The sequence below is a fragment of the Hemiscyllium ocellatum genome, chromosome 44, assembly GCF_020745735.1.
Source record: "Hemiscyllium ocellatum isolate sHemOce1 chromosome 44, sHemOce1.pat.X.cur, whole genome shotgun sequence".
NCBI lineage: Eukaryota > Metazoa > Chordata > Chondrichthyes > Orectolobiformes > Hemiscylliidae > Hemiscyllium > Hemiscyllium ocellatum.
The window spans coordinates 12,763,505-12,789,252 of record NC_083444.1 but is presented as its reverse complement, the minus strand read 5'-3'; the positions used below and the strand labels follow the sequence as shown (position 1 = coordinate 12,789,252).

General features: G+C 46.1%; 1 protein-coding gene across 1 annotated transcript in view; it reads right to left on the bottom strand.

The window, feature by feature from the left end:
- LOC132835173 (cohesin subunit SA-1-like) overlaps nt 1-23,437 on the bottom strand; it is a 52,956-nt gene extending 29,519 nt beyond the window's left edge. Inside the window, exons 1-13 of the mRNA XM_060854522.1 lie at nt 23,324-23,437; nt 21,217-21,392; nt 20,296-20,395; nt 15,986-16,111; nt 15,272-15,409; nt 11,520-11,657; nt 7,467-7,601; nt 7,162-7,258; nt 4,947-5,023; nt 3,853-4,057; nt 3,109-3,260; nt 2,774-2,847; nt 2,394-2,517 (exon numbers count right to left, since the gene is read on the bottom strand). Coding sequence (XP_060710505.1) covers nt 2,394-2,517; nt 2,774-2,847; nt 3,109-3,260; nt 3,853-4,057; nt 4,947-5,023; nt 7,162-7,258; nt 7,467-7,601; nt 11,520-11,657; nt 15,272-15,409; nt 15,986-16,111; nt 20,296-20,395; nt 21,217-21,380 — 1,530 coding nt within the window. The 5' untranslated portion in view covers nt 21,381-21,392; nt 23,324-23,437. The remainder of the gene's footprint in view (nt 1-2,393; nt 2,518-2,773; nt 2,848-3,108; nt 3,261-3,852; nt 4,058-4,946; nt 5,024-7,161; nt 7,259-7,466; nt 7,602-11,519; nt 11,658-15,271; nt 15,410-15,985; nt 16,112-20,295; nt 20,396-21,216; nt 21,393-23,323) is intronic.
- Nucleotides 23,438-25,748: the final 2,311 nt, after the last annotated feature.

Genomic DNA, 25,748 nt, shown 5'->3' with positions numbered 1-25,748 from the left:
TCTCTGGTGTTACCCATCTCTCAGATGCCTGATCCCATGTTTTCTCTATCCTGCCTCAGTATGTGAATAGCACCCTCCCATCACACTCATCAGAGTATAGCCTGAGCACAGGTTGTCACCACCTCCTTTACGTTCAAGCCACAGATCTTGAAGATATATCGGTCACATTGATTGTTGGCCTGTACTGGCAAAATGGAATTACAAATACTATCACAGATGACTGAACATTCAGTAACAGTAACTGATCCTCAAGGTTCAAGGAGCTGAATGGCCAAATGCTATACATGCTCTGGTGTGGAGGTGCTGGTGTTGGACTGGGGTGGACAAAGTTAAAAATCACAACACCAGGTTATAATCCCCCAGGTTTATTTTGAAGTCCAAGGTTTGTAACCGCTGCTCCTTCATCAGGTAGCTTGTGGGACAGGATCATAGGGCACAGAATTTATGGTAAATTATCAAACTGTCGTACAACTGGTATGTATTGAGCAAACCTGATTGCTATCAAGTCTTTAATCACTTAGAATGGGGATGCAGGTTTCGATTGATGAATATGTAAACCCCGGAACTTCTTTAAGCCATATTATCGAGATAATTTGAGGATTTATTAAAAAAAAGTGACATCTCAACACATAGTACATTAAAGGCATGAGGCTAGAGTTGGTCTGTATACAAACTTGGGATTTATATATTAATCACTTGAAACCTGCATCCCCATTCTAACTGATTAAAGACTTGACAGCAATCCAGGTTTGCTCAATACATCGTATCAGGTTGTATGATACTTTGATCTTTGTCTATAAATTCTGTGCCCTATGATCCTGCCCCACAAGTTACCTGATGAAGCAGCAGTGCTCCCAAAGCTTGGACTTCCAAGTAAACCTGTTGGATTAAAAATTGGTGTTGTGTGATTTTTAGCTATATAGACTCAAAGTTTCACACTGCGTCTGCAAAAACACTTTAGTCTCCACACATTCAACCTTCATGATTTGAGCATCATTATAGGAGTGCAGTGCACTGTACTTGTCTCCTTCAATATTCCTCTGATCACTTGCACTGATCCCTTCACTAACTCTAATTCCACATCGATCCTTCACTATTCTGCCATGCTTTAAAACAGTGAATGTCGAGTCAGGCCGCAAATGAGATATATAAAATTATGTTTGGGTAACACAGTGGCTCAATGGTTAGCACTGCTGCCACACAGCGCCAGGATCTCAGGATCGATCCCAGCCTAGAGCGACTGCCTGTGTGGAATTTGCACATTCTCCCGTGTCTGCGTGGATTTTCTTGGGGTGCTCCGGTTTCTTAGCACAATCCAAAGAATTCCAGGTTAGATGAATTGGCTGTGCTAAATTGCCTATAAGCTTCAGAGACTTGTATGTTAGGTGCACTAGTCTGGGGTAAATGTAGAGTTATAGGGTAAGGGAATAGGTCTGGATGGGATACTCTTCAGAGGGTTGGTGTGACCTGTTTCCACACTGTAGGGATTCTATGAATGGACAGGGTGGATAGAAAGCAACTGTTCCCCCTTAGTTGAGGAGTCAATAATAAAGGGGAATCATTTGAAGGTGAAAAGCAGGAGACCTACAGAGATTTGAAGATTTTTTTTGTCCACCCAGAGGATGGTGGGAATCTGGACTGCACTGCCTGGGAGGACAGCTGAAGTGGGGAATCTGGCAACGTTTTAGAAAAAAATACTTGACCTTCAAGGCTATCGGTCATGTCCTGGGAACCACTGGCTAAATTTAGAACAGTTATTTTGCTGGTGTCATCCACCCTCTAGAAGGACAAGGGCAGCAGATACATGGCGGCACCGGCACCTGCGAGTCCCGCTCCAAGCCATACACCAAGCAGATTTAGTAATATATCGGCCATTCCGTCGCTGGGTCAAAATCCAGGAACTCCCTCCCGAACAGCACTATGCCCCCCTACAGCACACAGACTACAATAGTTGATGAAGAGTAGGTCACCCCCCATCTTATCCAGGGCAATTAAGGGTGGACAACAAATACTGGTATCCTGATAATCGTCCACCCCTTCGTTTATCAAAACCAATTCAGCTCTGACTTTGAAAGATTCAAAACCCTCTTCCACTGCCTTTCAGAGATGGAAGGATTTCTCGTTATCTCTGCCTTAAATGGGTGATAGCCTTATTTGTAAAGAGTGATACCCTAGTCCTAGAGACTCCCACAAGAGGACTCCACCCTGTTGAGTTTCCTCAGGATCCTTTATGTTCAACTATACCCACTTTCCCTCCTGAGTCCCATGTACCCATGCTTCCCGAAGTTTTCTGAATGCCCATTAACGATCATTCTGACCTCTTAAACCTGCCGCTGAAGAGTGAGTCTGTGCCACATACAGTCTCCCTGTGAATGCCGATATGGTGTCAGTACCTTGTCGTGCAACATCCAGCCAACATACTTCAGGTAGCTGTCATTGAGAAACGAGTCGCTATAACGCTTCATCCACACACCAATCTCCTCCATACAGATAGCGCGGATCTCCGCGATCAAATCCCTGCACAGTGAACCAAAAAAAAATCAGACTCACCACAACAGACTACAACACTCTGCATAAAACACCACAGCAATATGCACACGCAATTGGTGCCCTCTAAAACTCAGGGACACACTGGCGAATTATCCCGACAGAGGGGCACGCACTGGCGACAGTGACCCCTACAGAGAGAGAAACATTTGGGACAACTATCTATGCATGACCACCAAGACATCACACAAGTGTCCATTTCTGCATCAGAGCAGTTCCAACCTACCGATATCGGTGGACAAACACACCCTTGAAGATTGCATTCATCATGTTCTCAATCTCTTCCTGATTCTGTTGGAGCTGCAATGGAACAGAAGTGTTAACAGTGAAACGTTGCACTTTGCAGAACATCAGCTAATGCACATGAAGCATGTGGTTAGCCCGCGTTACTCTGAGACCACATGCCAGCTCTTCAGTTGGTTAACAATGATGGCTAAACAATCTCACTTGGTCAACCAGGGAATATTGCCGTGAGTGCCAGAGGGGGACACAGTGACCCACAGCACATGACACCAGTCCAATATACACATGTACTTTCATGTCTACTTGCACCCCCCTCACCTCCTTGCGTTTCTGCAGCAACATTTCCAGACGGTCATTGGCCCGTTTCCCTGCAGCTTTGTTCCGCTCAGTGTCGTACTGACGCTGGATGTTTTCCTGATGGCCATTCAGATTCAAAGCCACATCCACTAATGCGGTCATTAGCTTCATTGCTGCAGTTATAAAAACCAGACATGAGACAGAGCAGAGGACTCTGCACATGGAGAAATCCAGATGACTGACCCCTAACCCGAAAGACTGCTCTTACACCAGGATCCTGCTCAGAGAGACCCAGGTGTCGGACACCCATCCCCCTTAGAGACCACCAAGACACTGGCCACTCCCTCAGAGAAACCCAGGCGCTAAAACTGCTCCCTTCGCCCCCACCCGGAGACATAGACATCTACCCACGTTCCACCAGAAAGACCCGGACACTGGACCCTTCCCTCAGAAGACCCAGACATTGTCCCCCCCGTCCTCTCCCCACTGCTCTCCTCGACACACAGGACCTCTCTCCCAGGGAGACTCAGACACTGCCACCCCCTCCACACCTCAGATACGGCACCCCCACCCCTTCAGAGATCGCCTCCTTTAGCCCCTTCTTCCCTGAACAGCCATAGGCCTCCCCCTCCCAGAGAGGGACTCTGCACAACAGACCCCTCTCCCATAGAGCCTCATACACTGCAGCCCACTCCAGAACCTTAAGATGGGATTCAGCAGCTCAGCTAAGATTACGGACAGACAGTTGCAGTGTTATATTCTCACCAGCCAATGTGCTGGTATGTCGGAACGCTCGGACCTGAGAATCAGACAGTCCTGTCAGCAGGGAGATCAGTACGTCCACCATATATTCATCGTAGATGACATTGTACTGACACTGACGCACCAACACGGTAACGAATTCACAGAAATTCTGGCGGAATTTCTTCCACATGGGACCTGCCATCGATAGAGGGTAATCACCACTGTCCTGAAATAGACAGGGAGGGAATCACATTATACTTCCTGGTGTACAGCATTGATACAAAAAGCTGCACTTGCTCACTGCAGGTCCATACACAAGTGCACACACACATGCAAGACCGAGCGTACATACATATATATACACATACACACACTCACACAGAGTGCAGAGAGTCAAAGACATGGCATATCAAGGAACAAAGACATGGAAACATAAACAAGCGCGTGCACACAGCAATTGGCGCACTTGTGCACACACTCAAGCAGAGAGAGACACTGAGGCACACACAGACGTATGAGCATGCATGCACTCCCACCACTATCTATACCCAGCTTACTGCCACTCTGCTGGAGAAACTATGAGAAAATGATCATATGGGCTGTACACAGATAATGGGCAACTGACTGAATCAATTAATCGCTGCATTGCAACTCGTCAAACGCCCACCCCCCACTGAAACCTCAGAACCGGCGGGATCGGGTTCCCAACCGTGCAGGTCATAAGGGCCTGTCCCTGCTTGGCACCAAAGGTCACCCCATTAGGAGATCTCTATGCCCACCCACCCAAAGCAGCAAACAGGACCAGTTAGAGGCTCCACACAGTCATTGAGCACAGAGCATTCTCAGATCCACACCCGAGTCCAAATGGGACACTCAGTTTTTCCAGTGAACATGAGAGCAAGAGGAGGCCATTCAGCCCCTCCAACCTTTTCCGCAATTCAGCCAGATCACAGGTGATCCTACCACAATTCCACGGCTCCATAGAACTTCATATTCACAGCTAGCAAAACTAACCATTGATCTCAACCCTTTTACCCAAGTCATGAACAGAAATGATAAACCATTGGAGGATTCCATTCAGATCCTCAGAGTGTAAGTTTAGCGACCAGAATTACCTCATCAAATTCCTCAGTCATTTTCCGGATGATCTCGGCATTTTGCAGCTTGTGGAACATCTGTGAGGTAATAATCCCTAGAACAAACATGAAAAAAACATATCAATGTGAGCTGGATCGATTTAAATGATGGCCCTCAGTGACACTTGCTGTACCTGACAGAAACAGGAGGCCACTCAGTCCTGGAGTCTATTCTGCACAATCATTCAGCCCCACAAGACCAACTGCTTAAATCTCAAATTTAATGTTGACCTCACTCTTTGTGCACCTTCTCTGCAGTCAGGGCATTGTATCCCTCACTCTTGGTGTGGTATGACCAGCCTGTACTGCACACAAAACAAAAAACTTTTCACTCTGCCTAGGTACATGTATGCGACAATAATAAATTAAATCCAGCAAGAACAGTACAGTCATTCAGAACCAAAGAATATTACAGAGGAAGAGATCATTCAGTCCCTTTAGCTTGCTACACAGGAACAGGATGAGGCCATTCTGGCCCCTCTGAGCCTATTACCACAGGAACAGAGGCAGCAATTCACACCTGTCACACCAGAAGAGGTGGCAGCTATTAATTCCTACAAATTGTTACATGGAACAAGCCTATGCAACCCTTCAAACTGCATCAAAATGTGTGGTGCTGAAAAAGCACAGGAGGTCAGGCACATCCGAGAAGGAGAATCGATGTTTTGATTAGCGCTGCTGCCTCAACATCGGGGACCTGGATTCAATTCCAGCCTTGGCTTACTGCCTGTGTGGAGTTTGCACATTCTCCCCACGTCTGCTTAGGTTTCCTCTGAACGCTCCAGTTTCTTCACTCAGTCCAAAGATGTGCAGTTATGGATTGGCCGTACTAAATTGTCCCATCGTGTCTAGATATGTGTAGGCTAGGTGGATTGGCCATGGTAAAATGTGGGACTATGGGATCGGGAGAGGACTGGATGGTTGCTCCTCAGAGAGTTGGTGCAGACCAGATGGGCCAAATAGCCTCTTCCTGCATTGTAGGGATTCTATCAATCATCCTTCTACAACTCTCCCTCTTGCTATCAGCTGATGGATGTGACCGCTCCTGAATTAGCTACTTGAGGATCCACGCTGCCAGGGTCAGAGGGAGGGGGTACTGCCCTGTGGGGAGGAGGGGGGGTTAGATTAGAGCTCAGCCAGCCAGGGGTGCGCACACTCCCCCTCGTCCACCGAACGAGAGCAGAGCCCGGGGTCCTGGGCAAGGCGGAGACTCAGTGGCACGCTCAGCAGAGCCAGGTCACTCTGTTGGTGATGGCGAGAGGAGCCGGTAGTAGTGACTCATGCAGCAGAGACGACATCAGGAAGACAGCCCTCAGATTATCAAGGTTATCAAGCAACAGCCACTGGGACTGTGGCCTATGCGTATCCTAATCTCTCTCAGATCAGCAATGGACTAAAGAAACATGGGCTGAGTAACAGTTGCCATGGCCAGGCAAAGGGCAGAAAAAGGGCTGCCTCACAGCACCAGGGACCCGCCTCCAGGGGACTGCCTGTGTGGAGTTTGCACATTCTCCTTACGTCTATGTGAGTTTCCTCTGGGTGTTCTGGAGTCCTCCGGCATCTGCAGTCCTCACTTTCACTTCCTCCCATACTGCAAGTTAGATGAATTGGCCATACTAAATTGCCCATAGTATTCAGGTATACAGAGGAGCCTTGATTATCCGAATGTCGGATAATCCGGTAAGATCGCAAGGTCCAGATGCTTGGCTAAACTATGATATCCAGCGTTCAATTAACCATACAAAATACTCTCTGACCAAGTCCTTCAGATAATCAAGGTTCCTCTGTTTAGAGTAATAGGGTAGAGGAATGGGTCTGGGTGGGTTACTGTTCAGAGGGTCGGTATGGACTTGTTGGGCCGAATGGCCTGTTTCCAGGCTGTAGAGATTCTATGAGAAGGAGAGGAATCTAGTGAACCAAAAGATTTTTTAAAAGATGGCGATGAAGGACAGATTCTTCTCTCAGAGGGACACTAGTCCTGGGAAAGCTCTTCCCCCCAGCAACGCAAGAGAGGCTGCATTCGTGAATATATTCAAGCTGGACAGATTTTTCATCCACCAAGTGAGTAGAGGGTTATGAGGACCAGGCGAGAATATAGAGTTACGGCCAAAATCAGATCAGCCACGATCTTATCAAACAGCACCGAGCATCAGTCCTGCTTGTAAACGCAAAGCATGGCCTCAACACCTCTCACCTTTACACCCACAGCTGTGGATGAAGAAGTTCAGGAGTTCCAGCAGACCAGTCTCTCTGTCCAGCTTGTAAACCTCCAGCCATTCATCAACCAGGGTCTGCAGGAGGAGCACACAGTCAATTACATTCAATAGTGGTGTCGCTCCACACAGTCAGTCATACCCACATCAGTGCCAGTGCAGGTGGTACGTCCTCCCGGAGAGTGACGCATTATCAAATCTCACATGAACATTTCCGTTATAGCGAGAACCGAAACGCCGACGGGGTGCCCACCCCACCCACAACCGGGCGGCATCAAGTCTTGACCTGCATGGCGCTTTTTGCAAGCTTCACCGCCTCGAACAGGTTGCTGGCTTCTTTCTGTTGTCCCGGAGCGACTGTTTTCACACCCGACTTCTGTCCGGCTTTCGCAACCGACACCTGTCCCGCTTTCCTGGAGGACTAGAGAAACAGAGTTCAGACAGTCAACTATCAAACAGCTCCAGCAGTGTCTCACGCACTGAGTGAATTTATTGCAGAGGGTGGTGGAGGGTTGCTTTTCAGACTGGAGGCCTGTGACCAGCGGTGTGCCACAGGGATCGGTGCTGGGCCCATGACTTTTCATCATTTTTTAAAATGATTTAGATATGGTTAGTAGATTTGCAGGTGACGCCAAAATTGGAGGTGCGGAGGACAGAGAAGGAGGTGAGAGTCGGAAAGTGTGACACTGGAAAAGCACAGCCAGTCAGGCAGCACCTGAGTGCAAGATTCGATATTTCGGCCATACACCTTTCATCAGGAATGTGGTGGGAAGGAAAGGGGGGTTGAGAGCTGGGGCTAGCTAGGAAGGTGATAGGTGGGGGGTGATTGTGATAGATTTGTGGAGAGGGTGGAGCAGAGATGGGGGAAGGAAATTGGACAGGTAGGTCACTTCAACTCTCCCTCCACCAAGGACATGCAGGTCCTGGGCCTCCTCTACCACCAATCCAAGTCACCCCAGATCCGGAGGAAGAAAGCCTCTCGTCTGCCTTCAGACCCTTCAACAACAGGGCATCAACGTCAAATTTGCTAGTTTCCAAATCTTCTCTCCTCCCACCTCATCCCAGATCCACTCCTTCAACCCAGCACTGCTCTCTTGACCTGTCTCACCTGTCCACCTTCCATCCACCCCATCCCCCCCTCCCCACTGACCTGTCAAATCACCCCCCCCACTTGCATCCACACTTTCCAGGTACCCTCCCCTCAGCCGCACCCATCATCCTCCTACTTATCTCTCAGCTCCCTTCCCCCACCCCAACATTGCTGAAGGGCTTACACCTGAAACGTCGACCCTCCTGCTCCTCTGAAACCGCGTGACCTGCTGTGCTTTCTAGCACCAGACGTTGACGCTAACTCTCCAGCGTTTGTAGTCCTCACTTTCTCTCAAAGAAGGCTACCTCAGAGAACAACAGGATCTTGATCAGATGGACCAAAGGGCTGAGAAGTAGCAGACGGAGTTTAATTTAGATAGATGTGAGGTGTGCGTTTTGGAAAGGCAAATGAGGGGACGACTTATACACTTAATGGTAAGGTCCTGAGGTGTGTTGCTGAACAAAGAGTCCTTGGAGTGCAGGTTCATAGCTCCTTGAAAGTGGAGTCGCAAGTAGACAAGATAGTGAAGGCAGCATTTGGCATGCACGCCTTTATTGGTCAGTGCATTGAGTACAGGAGTTGGGAGGTCATGTTGCGGCTGTACAGGATATTGGTTAAGGCACTTTTGGGATACTGCGGTCAATTTTGGTTTCCTGTTATAGGAAGAATATTGTGAAATTTGAAAAGGTGCAGAAAAGATTTACAAGGGTGTTGCCAGGAGGATTTGAGCTGTAGGGAGAGGCTGAATAGGCTGGGGCTATTTTCCCTGGAGTGGGGTCTGAGGGGTGACCTTATCGAGATTTATAAGGTCACGAGGGGCATGGACAGGATAAATAGACAAGGTATTTTCTCCGGGGTGGAGTTGTCCAAAATTAGAGGCCATAAGTTTAAGGGGAGGGAGGAAAGATATAAAAGGGATCTAAGGGGCAACTTTTTCATGCAGAGGGCGGTGCATGTTTGGAATGAGCTGCCAGAGGAAGTGGTGGACACTCATACAATTACAACATTTAAAAGGCATCTGGATGGATATATGAATAGGAAGGGCTGAGAGGGATACCGGCCAAATGCTGGTAAATGGGACTAGATTAGGTTAGAATATCTCGTCAGCATGGACGAATTGGACTGAAGGATCTGTTTCCGTGCTGTCCATCTCTATGAGTCTGTGTGTTCAGGAAGAATTTCTCATGCAGTATGTAGATAGGCCTACTAGAAAAGGGGCAAAACTTGACCTCTTGTTGGGAAACAATGCAGAGTTTGTGACGAATGTGTTAATAGGGGAGTACTTTGGGACCAGTGATCATAATTCAGCGTGTTTAACAATAGCTATGGGAAAGGACGTGTCTGGTTCACAAGTTGAAGTTCTAAACTGGAGCAAGGCCAATTCTGATGGTCTTAAAACAGAAACTTTCAAAGGTTGACGAGGGAGGCTGTTTGCAGGCAGAGGTACATCTGGCAAGCGGGAGGCTTTCAAAAGTAAGTTACTGAGGGTTCAGGGCCAGCAAACTCCTGTTAGAGTGAAGGGCAAGGCTGGCAAGAGTAGGGTACCCTGGATGACTAGAGTTATTGGAGGCTCTGGTCTTAAAAAAGGAGGCATATGATATGTATAGGCAGCTGGAATCAAACGAATTCCTGTTGGAGTACAGAGGCTGCTGGAGTACGTTTAAGAGAGAAATCAAGAGGGCTAAAAGGGGACATGAGATGGCTTTGGCAGGTAAGATAAAGGAGAATCCAAAGAGATTCCAGAAGCACATGAAGGGCCAAAGAGTAACACGGGAGAGAATAGGGCCTCTTTAAGATCAACAAGGTCACCTGTGTGCAGAGCCACAAGGGAAGGGTGAAATCCTAAATGAATATTTGTCAATATTTACCGTTTAGAACGGTATGGATGTTAGGGAACTTTGATAAAGAAATAGCGATACCTTAAAGAGAGTGTTGACATTACAGAAGGGAAGGTGCTGGATGTCTTAAAATGCATTAAGGTAGATAAAGTGCCGAGACCTGAAGTGTATCCCAGGACTTTGTGGAGGCTAGGGAGGAAATTGCAGCAGAGGTATTTGTATCGTTGATAGACAAAGGTGAAGTGCCTGAAGACTAGAGGGTAGCTAATGTTATTCCATTATTTAAGAAAGACTGCACAGAAATGCCTGCGAACTACAGACTGGTGAGCTTAACAACCACGGTGGGTAAGTTGTCAGAGGGGATTCTGAGAGACAGGATCTACAGGCATTTGGAGAAGCAAGGACTCATTTGGGACAGTCAGCATGGCTTTGAGCATAGGAAATCGTGTCTCATGAATTTGATTCAAGTTTTCTTAAGGAGTGACCAAGAAACTAGATGACATTGTCAACATGGACTTTAGTGAGACCTTTGACAAGGTACCACATGGTAAGTTGTTAAGGTTAAATCTCAGGGAAAGCAAGCCAATTGGATACAAAATTGGCTTTAAGGTCGAAGGCAAAGTGTGGTAAATGGTTGTTTTTTTCAGACTGGAGGCTTTCGGCCAGCGGTGTACCATAGGAATTGGTGCGGGGTCCACGGTTATTCATCATTTATATAAAAGATTTAGAATTTAGGGAGTGAGTTTGCCAAGATCGGTGAGGTAGTGGACAGTGAAGGTTATCTGGAAATGTAGAGAGATATTGATTAACTGGGCTAATGGGCTGAGCAATGACAGATGGAGGTACTTAGATAAGAACAGGACTTACAGTTAATGGTAGGGTCCTGGGGAGTGTTACAGAACAAAGAGATCTCGGGATACAGGCTCATAGCTCCCTGAAAGTGGAGTCACAAGTGGACAGGGCTGTGAAGGCAGCTTTTGGAATGCTAGTTCTCATCAGTCAGAGTGTAGGATTGGGACGTTTTATTACAGCTGAACATCAACTTGGTGAGGCCACATTTGGAGTTCTGCGTGTAGTTCTGGTTGCCCTACTATAGAAAGTATTATTAAACCAGATAAAGTGCAAAAAAGATTTACTAGGACGCTGCCTGGACTGAAAGGTACGATTCTATGAGAAGGATTGCAAACAAGGTGGGGTGCGTTTGTGGCTGAACTACAAAGTTGAGAAAAGGAAGGCAGATGGGAAAGGGTTGCATGTGATGCCATTAACAGCTATACGTTGTGAGGGAGGAACAGTTAGCATTCTCCGAGTTGCCACTGACAAAACTCCCACTAATTCAACTCTAAACATGGAATGCCCAATATTTACTGAAGTAATGAAAACATCAGCCTTCTCCACCTCAGATACTCACCTGAGCCATACTTTTCAGCTGCCTGACGCTCACCGATAGATTACTTGTTTCCTGATCACTGCTCGGGTGCATCGAGACATTTTCTTTCCCCGCTGTCTGGGGGTTACTCTTTGCCGGCACCCGCCTTGATCTTGAGAGCTTGAGAGCACACCGGAATGAATGAGAGTATACATGGCAGACTGAAACACGCGCAAAAGAATTACATTCTTCATGCAAACAAAGAGGCCTTTTGACCCGTGCTGATTTTTAAACAATTATTTCATGGGTTACAAATGTCGCTGGGTCTGATGGCCAACCCTAGATGCTCTGGAGAAAACAGTGGTGAGCTGCCTTCTTGAACTAAAGCAGTCCATTTGCCATAGGTACCCCACAACGCTGCTCAGGATGAAGACTTCACACCTATTCAACATATTGATTCACAGAATGAGGGTGTCACTGGCTCGGTCAGCATTTACTACCCAGCCCTAATTGCCAGGAGGGCAGTTAAGAGTCAACTGCATTGCTGTGGATGTGAAGGCCAGACCAGGTAAGGATGACATTTTCCTTCCCTAAAGGACATTAGTAACTGGATGTGTTTTTTCCAACCATTGACAATAGATGCATAGCCATCATTTACTATACAAAACCCTGGTGCGGCCTCACTTGGAATATTGTGTACAGTTCTGATCCCCATATTTCGGGAAGGAAGTGGAAGCATTGGAAAAGGTGCAGAGGAGATTTACCAGGATGTTGCCTGGTCTGGAGGGAGGGAATTATGAGGAAAGGCTGAGAGACTTGAACCTGTTCTCATTGGCAAGAAGAAGGCAAAGAGGGATTTGATAGAGACATTCATACAAGATGATCAGAGGATTAGATAGGGTAGACGGTGAAAGCCTTTTTCCTAGGATGGTGACGTCAGCTTGTACGAAGGGGCATAACTACAAATTGAGGGTGATAGATTTAAGACAGATGTCAGAGGGAGGTACTTTACGCAGAGTCTGGTAAGGGCGTGGAATGCCCTACCTGCTAATGTAGTCAACTCTGCCACATTAGAGAGATTTAAACAATCCTTGTATAAGCATATGGATGATTTTGGGATAGTGTAGGGGGACAAGCGGAGAATATTTCACAGGTCGGCGCAGCATCGAGGGTCGAAGGGCCTGTTCTGCACTGTATTGTTCTATGTTCTATTAGACTCTTAATTCTGAAATTTTTTTTAAACTCAGATGTTTACAGTACAGAAGTCAGTCATTTGGTCCATCACATCAATTCCATGCTTTCTTTAACTACCTTGCCACCTTCATGGATTTGCAGAAATGCAAACCCAGGATCGCTCTGATCTTCAGTACCTTCCAGAGTCCGACATTTCACTTGTAATCGTTGGCCTTGTTAGCCCTTCCCAAGTGCATTATGTCACTTTTCCGGGCTGTGCCATTGCTCTGCCCAGCTGGCCTGTCTGATTATATCCTCCTGCAGCTTTCAGCTATCCTCCTCAATACTTGCCACCCTGCATCATCCATGTCATCCATGATCTTCTTGATCACAGTCCTTACAGTTATACCCAAATCATCATGTAGACCACAAACAACAAATGCCCCAGCACCGAGCCCTGCAGGACCCCAATGAAAACAGACTTCCAGTCTCTGAAACATCCCCCCTAGCATCACTCTACTTCCCACCTCTCAGCCAATTTGGATCCAACATGCCATCTTACCTTGGATCCCATTGGCTGTGTCAAAAGCTTTGCTGAAGTCCGCTGGAGTACATCAAATGCATCACCCGCAGCAACTCTCCTGGTTACCTCCATAAAATAATGACTGAATTTGTCAAACATGACTGTCCCTTAACAAATTCATGCTGACAATCCCTAATTGAAGTGTCTCTCCAAGTAACGATATATTATGCCCCTCAGAATTCTCAACAACTTCCCACCGAGGTTAGACTGATTGGGCTGTAACTCCTGATCTATCAATTCCTCTCACTTTTAACAATGGGACATTAGCAGTCTTCTGGTAGCTCATCTGTGGTCAGAGAGGATTCAAAAATTACTGTCAGGGCCAATGATACCTCCTCCCTCTTAACAGCCTAGAATACATCTCATTCAGGCCTGCAGATGTATCACCTTTTAAAGCTGCTACACCACTAGTAACACAAACTGAAGTTGCTGGAAAATCTCAGCAGGTCTGGCAGAGAAATCAGAAGGGTCTGAGCAAGGATCACCAGATCTGAAACATTAACTTTGATTTCCCTTCTCAGCCACTCACTATCCTGATTAGGAAATATATCGCCGTTCCTTCAGCATCACTGGGTCAGAATCTTGAAATTCCCTCCCAAGGGCATTGTGGGTCAACCTGTAGCACATGGACTGCAGCTGTTCAAGAAGGCAGCTCACCACCACCTTCTCGAGGGCAACTAGGGACGGTCAATAAATGCTGGCCAGTCAGCAAAGCCCACTTTCCATGAATTAATATACAAAAAAAACTTGTTTTATTGATAAAGCAAAACCTCCAGAATTGTGGGTGTTTCTGTTTCAGCAAGACCACTTTGTTAAAACTGCAACACGACAAAGTGGGATCTATCAAGACAAGTTTCCGACTGGGATTTCACTTGTCCAGTGATAACATCAACTGGAATCATAGTACTTCTAATTCCTTGAAAGTAAGATACATCTCACTACCAATTAAAAAAAATCTCCTCATGTCCCAGCCTACCAAATATTTTTGGCAGGTCATCCAGTATAGGAAACCTGACCCAGTCTGTTCAATCTTCCTAATAGGAAGAAGCTTTCATTTGAGTAAAATGTTTTTTTAAACAGTCCAGTGTTCCCACTGTATTATACAGCCTCACAAAAACATGATAAAAATTGACAAAAGACCATAAGACATAGGAGTGGAAGTAAGGCCATTCAGCCCATCGAGTCCACTCTGCCATTCAATCATGGCTGATTGGCATTTCAATGCCACTTACCTGCTCTCTCGCAGCATCCCTGAATTCCTTGCATTTATCAATTTATCAATCTCTGCCTTGAAGACATTTAACGCCCCAGCCTCCACTGCACTCCGTGGCAATGAATTGCACATAACCACTCCACTTTTTAATTCTATCCCTCTAGAAATGAATCCCATTGCTTTCTCAGAAATGTCGAATGTTTGCAAGCTCAGGAGAAGGAGGCCATTCATCCTCAGATAGCTCTAAGATTCCTTAAGACAACTCACCATCCTTTGTGCCCTTCAGAAGGTGGCAGTCAGCTACCTTTTTCAGCTGCTGCAGTCCGTTTGGTCTAGATATACCTAATGCTGCTGCGAAAGAGATTGAACCTGAGATGGAGTGGTGATAATGTTTCCAAATCAGGATAGCGAGTGGCTTGGAGGAGAAATTGCAGATGGTGATGTTTCCACGGATTTGCTGCCCTCACCCTTCTTGATGGCAGTGCCATGTGTTTGGAGGTTGCTGCCTAATGAGACGGTGCACTTCTGCAGAGCATCTTGTAGCTTCTACACTGTTGCTAAGTGTTGGTGTTGGAAGAGTGAATGTTTGTGCATGTGTATGAATCAAGAGGCTGCTTTGTCCTCGATAATTTCAAGTTTCAGGGGTTGCTACAGCAGGCCTTGAGGGCAATAGACATGCAGGTATAGAGCAGGGAAATGGAACCAGTTGGACTGCGGTAGAGAGCTGGCATGTATGCGACAGGCTGAACTGCCTCCCTCAGTGCTAACATGAATCTGTCGAAGGAGATCAAACTCTAATACCCACTTCCTGTCCCTGACACTCACCTGCTGTGCACTTTGAGACCGAATGGTGCTGACAGACAGGTTACTGGCCTCCTGATCACTGTCCAACCATGCTGTACCAGCGTCTTTAACCCCTTTCTGGTTGCTGTCTGCCAACACTTGTCTTGATCTCCTGGAGGACTGTTGACAGATTAAAAAGATGTGAATATAGCACTGAATGCTGAAAGCACATCCATAAAAAAAGGATGCGATATATGTGCAGAATTAGATTTGGCTCAGACACCCTTTAACTTGCCCATCATGAACTAGAATCACTATTACAGACCAAACCATCGACGGACGGAATGGGACGGAAAAAACGAGGAATTAAACACTAAGGGTCCAGGATTATTGACAACTGCTGAGAGATAAAGAATACAGAAATCGGGTTAGAAAGCAGCATCTGTAATAGAGATGAGCAAGGTGCACCGTGGCAAGGAGAGGAGGAATGTCATCTCTGACACACATTCCTGCCAACACACACGTTCCAGCCAATAAACCAGGTTGGAACAATCAGTACGGTATGCAGGGCAGAGTGAACTAATGGAGGGTCATGCCAAGGGAGCAGTGTCCCACCAGAGGGTTAGTGCTAGAAGGTACCATCTTGTAAAAAGGTTGGTGCTGATGGAGCACCCTCCAATCAAAGGGTCAGCGCCAAAGGAGTATCGGTCTCCTGTCAAAGAGTGAGTGCTGAGGCCTGCTATCACTAACACCCACCTGTGGGGCATCCTTTGCCAGGCTCACTGATTGCTGTACAGGGCTAGGCTTTTGCTGTTTACCAGGGTTCCTCTTCTGCGGAGCCACTTTCTTCTCCACTGGTGTATGCTTTGGCCTCTTGGCGGGCTGAGAGTACACCAGGACATAAAATAGAATGTTAACACCAGAATGCCTCAACTGCAGTGCCAGACACAGCTCATTGACAAGCAAGGGTCCCATCTGTGTTGCGGTTAATTCCATACCTACCCCAACGCCCTCCTGACTGGCATCCCAGCTGCTACCTCAAAAGTTCAGCTCATCAAAAGTCCTGCTGTCTGCATCCAAACTTGAACTACATCCCACTCATCTACCAGCCCTGCACATGCTGAGCAAAGATCATAGCAGGTATCAGGCAGAACAAGGACAGCATCTATCCAGGTTTGCTGAGGATTTAAAAAGAAACTTTCCTCAGTACCTCACCCCATGTCGTGTCTGCTCTAGAAGTGTTTGATGTGGACAGTGTAGAGGTAGCTTTACCCTCAGCTTTAAATAATAGTGAGGGCATTACTTTGATTGAAGAGATGCCTGTTCTGGGAGTATTTGATAGGGACAGTGTGGCAGCATCATTATTTTCAGTTGTAAAAGTAGGGGGAGCTTTGCATCTATCCCCATGATGTACCTGCACTGGGAGTGTTTGATAGAGACAGTATGGAGGAGGCATTACTTTCAGTTTAAAAAGTTACAGGTAGCTTCACTCTGTATCTCACCTCTTAAATAAGGAGATCAAAACCACAAACAACATTTGAGACATGTTCTCTCCAACGTCCTATAAAACCTAAGCACAACAATATACTCATATGTTGAATTCATCTGGGACTAAAGGATTGTATGCAATTCTGGTCTCCCTCCTATTTAAAGAATGTTGTGAACCTTGAAAAGTTTCAGGAAAGATCTACAAAGATGTTGGCAGGGCTGGAGGGTTGAGCTATAGGGAGACGGTGAATAGGCTGGGGCTATTTTCCCTGGAACCTCAGAAACTGAGGGATGAATTTGTACGGGTTTATAAAATTATGAGAGGCATAGATAGGATCTTTTCCCTAGATTGGGGGAGGTCCAGAATTAGATGGCATAGGTTTAGAGTGAGAGGGTAAAGATTTAAAAGAGACCTGAGGGACAACTTTTTCACGTAGAGGGTGGTGCACATATGGAATGAGCTGCCAGAGGAAGTGGTGGAGGCTAGTACAATTCCAACATTTAAAAGGCATCTGGGTGGGTATATGAATAGGAAGGGTTTAGAGGGATACGGGCTAAGTGTTGGCAAATGGGACTTGATTAATTTAGGATATCTGGCCAGCATGGACGAGTTGTACCAAAGAGTCTGTTTCCGTGATGTACATTTCTATGACGCTATGGTTGCATTCCACTATCGTTCTGAGTTACTTGCTGTGCCTACACACTAACTTTTATGCCTCATGCACCAGAACTCCTAGACTCCTTTGCACCTCCAAAATTCTGCAAGAGCGGGTGAACGAGAGAGAAAGAAAAAAAAGTTAAAGAGGAAGAGATAGAGCGAGAGTCAAAGATGTAAGGACAACATTTTTTTAAAGAGAAGTTTGTTTTCTGTACCAAAATACTAAATTGTGTTTCCCCAGCTTGTCTGTATCTGTCTGCTTGTACATGTCAGGTTTTAAGGGGATTAGTTTCAAAAAGTTGAGTTTATGTTGATATTTCCTATTTTGTTTGCCTGAGGCCAGCCTTACTTTCTTTGCCATAAACAGTATCTTCCTGTTCTGTCCAGATGGGGACAAGCTCTGTGCAACTCCATATATTTCTCTGTATCATTGCCTGACTGTGTGGGCTGAACATACTTTCATTTTCTACACACCCACTGGCCTGACATTTTCTACAAACCACCGACTCCCACAGCAACCTGGATCACACCTTCTCCTACCCTGCCTCCTGCAAAAATGCTATCCCCATTCCCAATTCCTCCGCCACATCTGCTCCCAGGAGGACCAGTTCCATTAGTGAACACACAAGATGGCCTCCTTCTTTAAAGACTGCAAATTCCTCTCCCACGTGGTTGAAAATGCCCTCCAACGCATCTCATCCACGCCCTGTACCTTCACCATCGAACCCCACCCCTCCAACCGCAACAAGAACAGAACTTCCCTGGTCCTCCCCTTCCACCCCACCAATTTTCATATACATTGCATCATCCGCCGACATTTCCACCGCCTACAACCAGACCCCACCACCAGAGATATATTTCCCTCCCCATCCCTATCCGCTTTCCGTAAAGACTGTTCCCACCACGACTACCTGGTCAGGTCCACATCCCCTAAAAGCCCACCCTCCCCTCCCAGCAACGTCCCCTACCACCGCAGAAATTACAAAACTTGCGCCCACACCTCCCCCCTCACCTCCGTCCAAGGCCCCAAAGAAGCTTTCCACATCAATCAAAGTTTCACCTGCACTTCCACACGTCATTTACTGTATCCATTGCCTCCAAAGCGGTCTCCTCTACATTGGGAAGACTGGAGCGCTTCAGAGGACATTGCCGGAACACCCGCACCAATCAAACCCACTGCCCCAAACATGTCAACTGCCCCAAACATGTCAACTCCCCCTTCCACTCTACCGAGGACATGCAGGTCCTGGGCCTGCTCCATCGCCACTCCTTTACCATCCGACGCCTGGAGGAAGAACGCCTATCTTCTGCCTCGGAACCCTTCAATCTCATGGCATCAATGTGGACTTCACCAGTTTCCTCATATCCCCTCCTCCCAACTTACCCAGTTCTAAACTTCCAGCTCAGCGCCATCCTCGCGGTCTGTCCCACCTGATCAAATGAGTCAATGGACTGAGGAGTGGCAGATGGAGTTTAATTTAGATAAATGTGAGGTGCTGCATTTTGCAAAAGCAAATCTTAACAGGACTTATACCTTGGAGTGCGGGTTCATAGCTCCTTGAAAATAAAGTCATAGGTAGACACGATATTGAAGAAAGTGTCTGACGTGCTTTCCTTTATTGGTCAGAAAATAGTGTGTAGGAGTTGGGAGGTCATATTGAGCTGTACAGGATGTTGGTTAAGCCACTTATGGAATATTGCATGCAATTCTGGTCTCCTTCCTATCAGAACAATGTGAAACTTAAAAATCACAACACCAGGCTCTAGTCCAACAGGTTTAATGGAAGCACTAGCTTTCGGAGCGTCCCTCGTTCATCAGGCGATAGTGGAGGGCTCAATCCTAACAGAATTTTTATAGCAAAAATTTACAGTGTGATGTAACTGAAAATATACATTGAAAAATTGATTGTCTGTTGAGTCTTTCATCTGTTTGAATACCATGATAGTTTCACTTCTTTCATGTGTAAATCACAAAACTTTTTTTAAAAAGTTGCATTCTCAGGTTAGCTGTTAACAATGGGTGATAACTAGACAATATGTTGAAGGTGTTAGGCCCCTGTGTTCTCTGTTCATGCCATGATGTTTAGATTGATTCTAATCTTAAAATTGAGATAACGGAGTTTTACATGAATTCATGCAGCTTTTGAGCTCAGAGTTTTACATGAATTCACCATCCACTATCGCCTGATGAAAGAACAACACTCTGAAAGCTAGTGTGCTTCCAATTAAACCTGTTGGACTATAACCTAGTGTTGAGTGAATTTTAACTTTGTGCACTCCAGTCCAACACCAGCATCTCCAAGTTGTGAAACTTGAAAGGGTTCAGAAAAGATTTACAAGAATGTTGCCAGGGTTGGAAGGTTTGAGCTAAAGAGAGACGCTAAATAGGCTGGAGCTGTTTACCTTGGCGTGTCAGAGGCTGAGGGGTGACCTTCTAGAGGTTTATAAAATCATGAGGGGCATGGATAAGGTAAACAGACAAAGTCTTTTCCCTGAGGTGGGCATGTCCAGAACTAGAGGACATAGGTTTAAGGTGAGAGGGGAAAGATTTAAAAGGGACCTAAGGGACAACTTTTTCACACAGAGGGTGGTGTGTGTAAGGAATGAGCTGCCAGAGGAAGTGGTGGAGGCTGGCACAATTCCAACATTTAAAAGGCATCTGGATGGGTATATGAATAGGAAGGGTTTGGAGGGATATGGGCCAAGTGCTGGTAAATGGGACTAGATTAGGTTAGGCTATCTGATCGGCATGGACAAGTTGGATCGAAGGGTCTGTTTCCATGCTGTACAGCTGTATGACTCTACAACTCTTAAGCCTGTAGGGTCAGAGAAGTTTATTACCAAACGATACCAACACAGAGCTGAAAGTTCACTCCCGCCCCCCCCCCACCCCAGGTTTGCACTGGGCACAATCACTTACTGGGGCCCTGGAAGGACGAGAGGCCACCTGTTTCCTTCCTTTGTTCAAAGTGTCCTCGAAATCGCTGTCAGTGTCAGACTCCGATTCACTCGTTACGTTGCTAGGAGAGAATGGGAAAAGTGTCAGAGCTCAAGGAATTGGTGAACGGAGACGGTTCTCAATGCTACAGATCCAGATAAAGGACCAGTCACAGCAGGAAAGGACAAGATGTGGGACTGATCCCACATGCCGCTGTAGCAGATCACACAGCTTTCAGAGCCCCTGTGCAGAACTCCTTTTGTATAGAGTTCCCAACATTCGGGGACTCAAACAAAAGCACTGATATCCCTTGGGACAACTGACTGACTACTGGCTCAGCCTTTGGTCAAGACGTGGGCAGCTGAGATTTGAATGTACTTAGGTTTACAGAGGGTAGACCAGTCAGGAATGCGTTGGAATATTTGTGTTCAAAGATAGTGAAGGCATAGATGACAGCTTCAACAAATGAGTGGAGACAGGGGTGAAAGCGGGTGATGTTACAGAGGTCAAAATAGGTTAATGAGGTGGGAAGCTCACCTTGGGATCAAATGCAACACCAAGGCTGCAATGTTATCTTGGACTAGAGTGAGGAACAGGAATGGAATCAGAAGTGAATGGACCTGATGACAGTGACTTGTATCCCAGTTAAATCCAATGCCTGCTTTGGTTAGTTATGTCCAGCCCATCTGCTCCTTCAAACAGTGCCATTCACCTGAGCAGACGGATAGCACCTCAGTTTATCAACCACAGTGCAGAACTGCCAAGGAACGTAACGAGGCTGGTCAGGAGCACGGCATTCAGAGGTTGGGAATTCACCATGTGAAAACGAGACACTGCAGCAGGATGGTACAGGTATATCACAGACAAACCTTCCACCGCCTCCCCAGGGTGACAGCCACTTACTCGGAGTCCAGGTTATCTCCAATCAATAGCTCCGCCACCTCCTCCCTGCGGAAATAGGTTGGGCTGGAAAACCGTGATTCGACACTCCCAGCAACGCTCACCGGAGACATGCATACCCCTTTCTCAGAGCCAGGGCTGGCTTTCCTCGATCTCAACACCGGCATCGCTGCGAAAAGCTGAAACACAAAAAGTAATCCCACTCACAGACAGAGTGAAACAAGGTCAGGGCCACTCCATCTGTCACATCCTCTCTGTCTCTCCATTCACACCCCCTACTTCCTTCAAGGTCCTCTTCCATTCATACTTCTGCTGTATTTCACTCAGTTTTCTATTTTGACCCCAGTTTCTCTCAGTATTTCCCCCAAGTTCTCTTACTTTTACCCTTAGTTTCTGGCTGTATTTCTCTCAGGTTCTCTATTTTTGCCCCAGTTTCTCACTGTTTACCCTAGCTTTTCTATCTGTGTCCTCAGTTTCTGGCTATATTTACCACAGTTTCTCTCCTCTTACCCCTGTTTCCTTACAGTATTTCCCTGTTTTTCTATTTTTAACCCCAGTTTCTGGATGTATTTGTCGCAGATTCTCTACTTTTACCTCTGTTTCTAGCTGTATGTTAACCTGTTTCTCTATTGTTGTCCTCAGTTTCAAGCTATATTCAGCTGAGTGTCTCTAGTCTTACCCCTATGTCCTGACAGTATTTCCCACAGTTTCTCTTTTTACCCCAGTTTCTGGCAGTATTTCTCTCAGAATCTCTATTTTTACCCCAGTTCATAGTTGGACATAGCTCTGTTTCTCTATTTTTACCCCCAGTTTCTGGCAGTATTTCTCTCAGAATATCTATTTTTGCCCTGACCATATAGTTTTCTACTTGCTTCTGTTTCTCTATTTTTACCCTGACAATATATTTTCATATTTGTTGTGGTTCTGTTCGCCGAGCTGGGAGTTTGTGTTGCAATGTTTCGTCCCCTTTCAAGGTGACATCCTCAGTGGTTGGGAGCCTCCTGTGAAGTACTTCTGTGTTGTTTCCTCCGACATTTATCCGCCATAAATGCCGGAGGAAACATCACAGAAGCGCTTCACAGGAGGCTCCCAACCACTGAGGATGTCACCTTGAAAGGGGACGAAACGTTTGCAACACAAACTCCCAGCTCGGCGAACAGAACCACAACAACGAGCACCCGAGCTACAAATCTTCTCCCAAACTTTGAATTTTCATATTTACTTCTTTTTCTACTTTTACTCCAGTTTCTGGCTGTATTTACCTCAGGATTCTCTAATCTTACCAGTGTTTTTGACAGTATTTCCCAGTTTCTCTCCATTTTGGTCCTCAATTTCTGGCTGTATTTACCTGAGTTTCTCTGTTCTTATCCCTGACAGTATTTTCCTGTTTGCGTATTTTTACCCCAGCTGTCTGGCTGCATTTTTGCCCGTTTCTCTATGTTTGCCCCAGTTCCTCTCAGTATTTCCTTCCAGTTCTCTTACTTTTACTGCAGGTTTCTGGCTATATTTCCCTCAGGTTCTCTATTTTTGCCCCAGATTCTCACTATTTCCCCCGGTTTCTCTATTTTTAAACTGTTTCTGGCTGTATTTACCTCAAGATTCTCTCTTCATACCCCGACAGTATTTCCATTTGTGTTTTTACCCCAAGTTTAGATTAGATTCTCTACAGTTTCTGGCTGCATTTCTCCCAGTTTCTCTCTATTTCTACCCTCAGTTTCTGGGTGTATTTACCTCAGGATTCTCTATTCTTGCCCCTGTTTCCTGACAGTATTTCCCAGTTTCTTTATATTTCTACCCTCAGTTTCTGGGTGTATTTACCTCAGGATTCTCTATTCTTGCCCCTGTTTCCTGACAGCATTTCCCAGTTTCTCTTTATTTTTGTCCTCAGTTTTCTGACAGCATTTAGATTAGATTCCCAACAGGGTGGAAACAGGCCTTTCGGCCCAACAAGTCCACACTGACCCACTCGCCACATTTACCCCCAACACTGTGGGGCAATTGATCAACGGCCAATTCACCTCAGCCTGAGATTCTCTATTCTTACCATTGACAGTATTTCCCTGTTTCTGGCTGTATTTCTCCCCATCCCCCGGTTTCTCGATGTACTTACCCCAGTTTCTATCCTGTTATTCCTCTTTCCCACCTTTATTTACTTGGCTTACTCTCCCGGTTTGTTTTCGGGACTCCGCTTCTTTCCCGCGCGCTCGAATTCCGCGCCAATCTGCCGTGATGACGCCACAGCGTTATAACAACGGCCTCACCCCCAAACGGCTGCCGCCATCTTTGTGACTGGCAGGAGCCTCGGAACGATTTCGCTGTCACCGCTATCTTTGAGACCGGCAGAGGTTCCCCTGTCGCCGCCATCTTTGTGATTGGCAGAGCTCCAGCCTGGTTCCCCTGTCGCAGCCATCTTTGCGACTGGCAGGGGCTCCAGCTTAATTCCACTGTCGCCGCCACTTTTGCGACTGGCAGAGGCTTCAAACTGATTCCCTCTGCCGCCGCCATTTTTGTGACTGGCTCAGGGATAAGGTCTGTTCCTGTCCAGAGAAGGATATTTGGTGTAGCCCTTCACAGCTCAACTGCTTTAACACTATCCCTCCCCCCCAAAAAAACACCTTTCAAAATTAAATCTTTTATACCCCACTCACTCACCCCTAAAAAAAATCTTTCAAATTTAAATCTTTTATACCCCACTCAGTCAATTTAAATGAATTGTCCCACGACTGAAAAGACTAACTAAAATTTAACCAAGTTAAAAATCACACAACACCAGGTCATAGTCCAGCAGGTTTATTTGGAAGTACGAGTTTTCGGAGTGCTGCTCCTTTATTAGGTGATCCTGGAGGTTAAGATCATGCTCACAGAATTTAACAGTCATCTGTCTGTCTAATGAGAGAGTAGGACTATGGCAATTCATCACCCCACTGGGTGAAAACGATTTTCCTCAGATCCCCTCAAATCCTTCTGCTTGTTACCTTTACCGGTTATTGAACCCCCTACTAGAGGTTTCTCCCTATCCAATCAGTCTTGTCCCCTCATAATTTTGTACACTTCTTTTAGATCCTCTCTCAGCCTTCTCTACTAGGGAATAAAAAGCATTCTTTCGGCGCAGTGGCTCAGTGGTTAGTACTGCTGCCTCACAGTGCCAGGGACCTGGCTTCAGGCAAATGTCTGCATGGAGCTTGCACATTCTCCCCATGTCTGCATGGTGTGCAGGTTAGGGTGAATTGGCCATGCTAAGTTGCCTATAGTATCAGGGGTGTGTAGGTCATTTGTCAGGGGTAAATGTAGAGTAGTAGGGCAGGGGAATGAGTCTGGGTGGGTTCTCTCCAGAAGGTCGATGTGAATTCTATGATTCATAGCTGAATTGCTCCATCCCACGCAACATCCTGGTGAATCTCCTCAGCACCTTCTCTAAAGCAGTCACAGATTTCCCATACCATGGAGACCAGAACTGGCCACAGTACTCTAGCTGTGACCTAACTGACATTTGTGACCAGCTCTTTCATAACCTCCTTGCTCTTGTATTCAATGCTTTGAATATTGAAAGCAAGCACAGAGAGTTTTGAGAAGATTTGTAGCACAGGTTGAGGTTCTGGATGTAGGTTTGCTCGTTGAGCTGAAGGATTCATTTTCAGATGTTTCCTCACCATTCTAGGTAATATCTTCAGTGAGCCTCCAGACGAAGCATTGCTGATGATTCCTCCTTTCTATTTATTCATAGAATACAAATAAATAGGAAGCAGGAATCATCAGCAGTGTTTCGTCTGGAGGCTCACTGAAGTTGTTACCTAGTAGGGTGACAAAACGTCTGAAAATGAACCATCCAGCTCAGTGAGCAAACCTACATCCAGCAAATACAGTCAGTTCTGCTATAACACGGTAGTTCCATTCTCATGCAATCCTGTCTTATAAGAAAGGCGCATAACAGTAGCACTATTTAAACTAATGAGGCCAGAATTGTGTTATAACCAACACACGCTTTAAAAGGTCGTGATTTAGAAACAATGTCCTCAATTCATCAATTGTGTTATAACAAATTCTCTTAATGCAACGTACATTATCGCAGAATGACCTGCATCCCATATATCTCCATAGTTAAAAATCACACCGTCTATAGTCTAAAAGGTTTATTTGGAAGCTCTAGCTTTCAGAGCGCTGCTCCTTCATCAGGTGATTGTGGAGAATAAAATTGTAAGACACAGAATTTATAGCAAAAATTTCCAGTGTGATGTAACTAAAATTATATATTGAAAAAACCCAATTGTTTTTGTAGTTCTGTTCGCCGAGCTGGGAGTTTTTCTTGCAAACATTTCGTCCCCTTTCTAGGTGACATCTTCAGTGCTTGGGAGCCTCCTGTGAAGCCTGACAACCGGATGCGGCAGATTCAAACCAGTATAAATGCCGGAGGAATCAGCACAGAAGCGCTTCACAGGAGGCTCCCAAGCACTGAAGATGTCACCTAGAAAGGGGACGAAACATTTGCAAGAAAAACTCCCAACTCGGAGAATAGAACTACAATAACCCAATTGTTT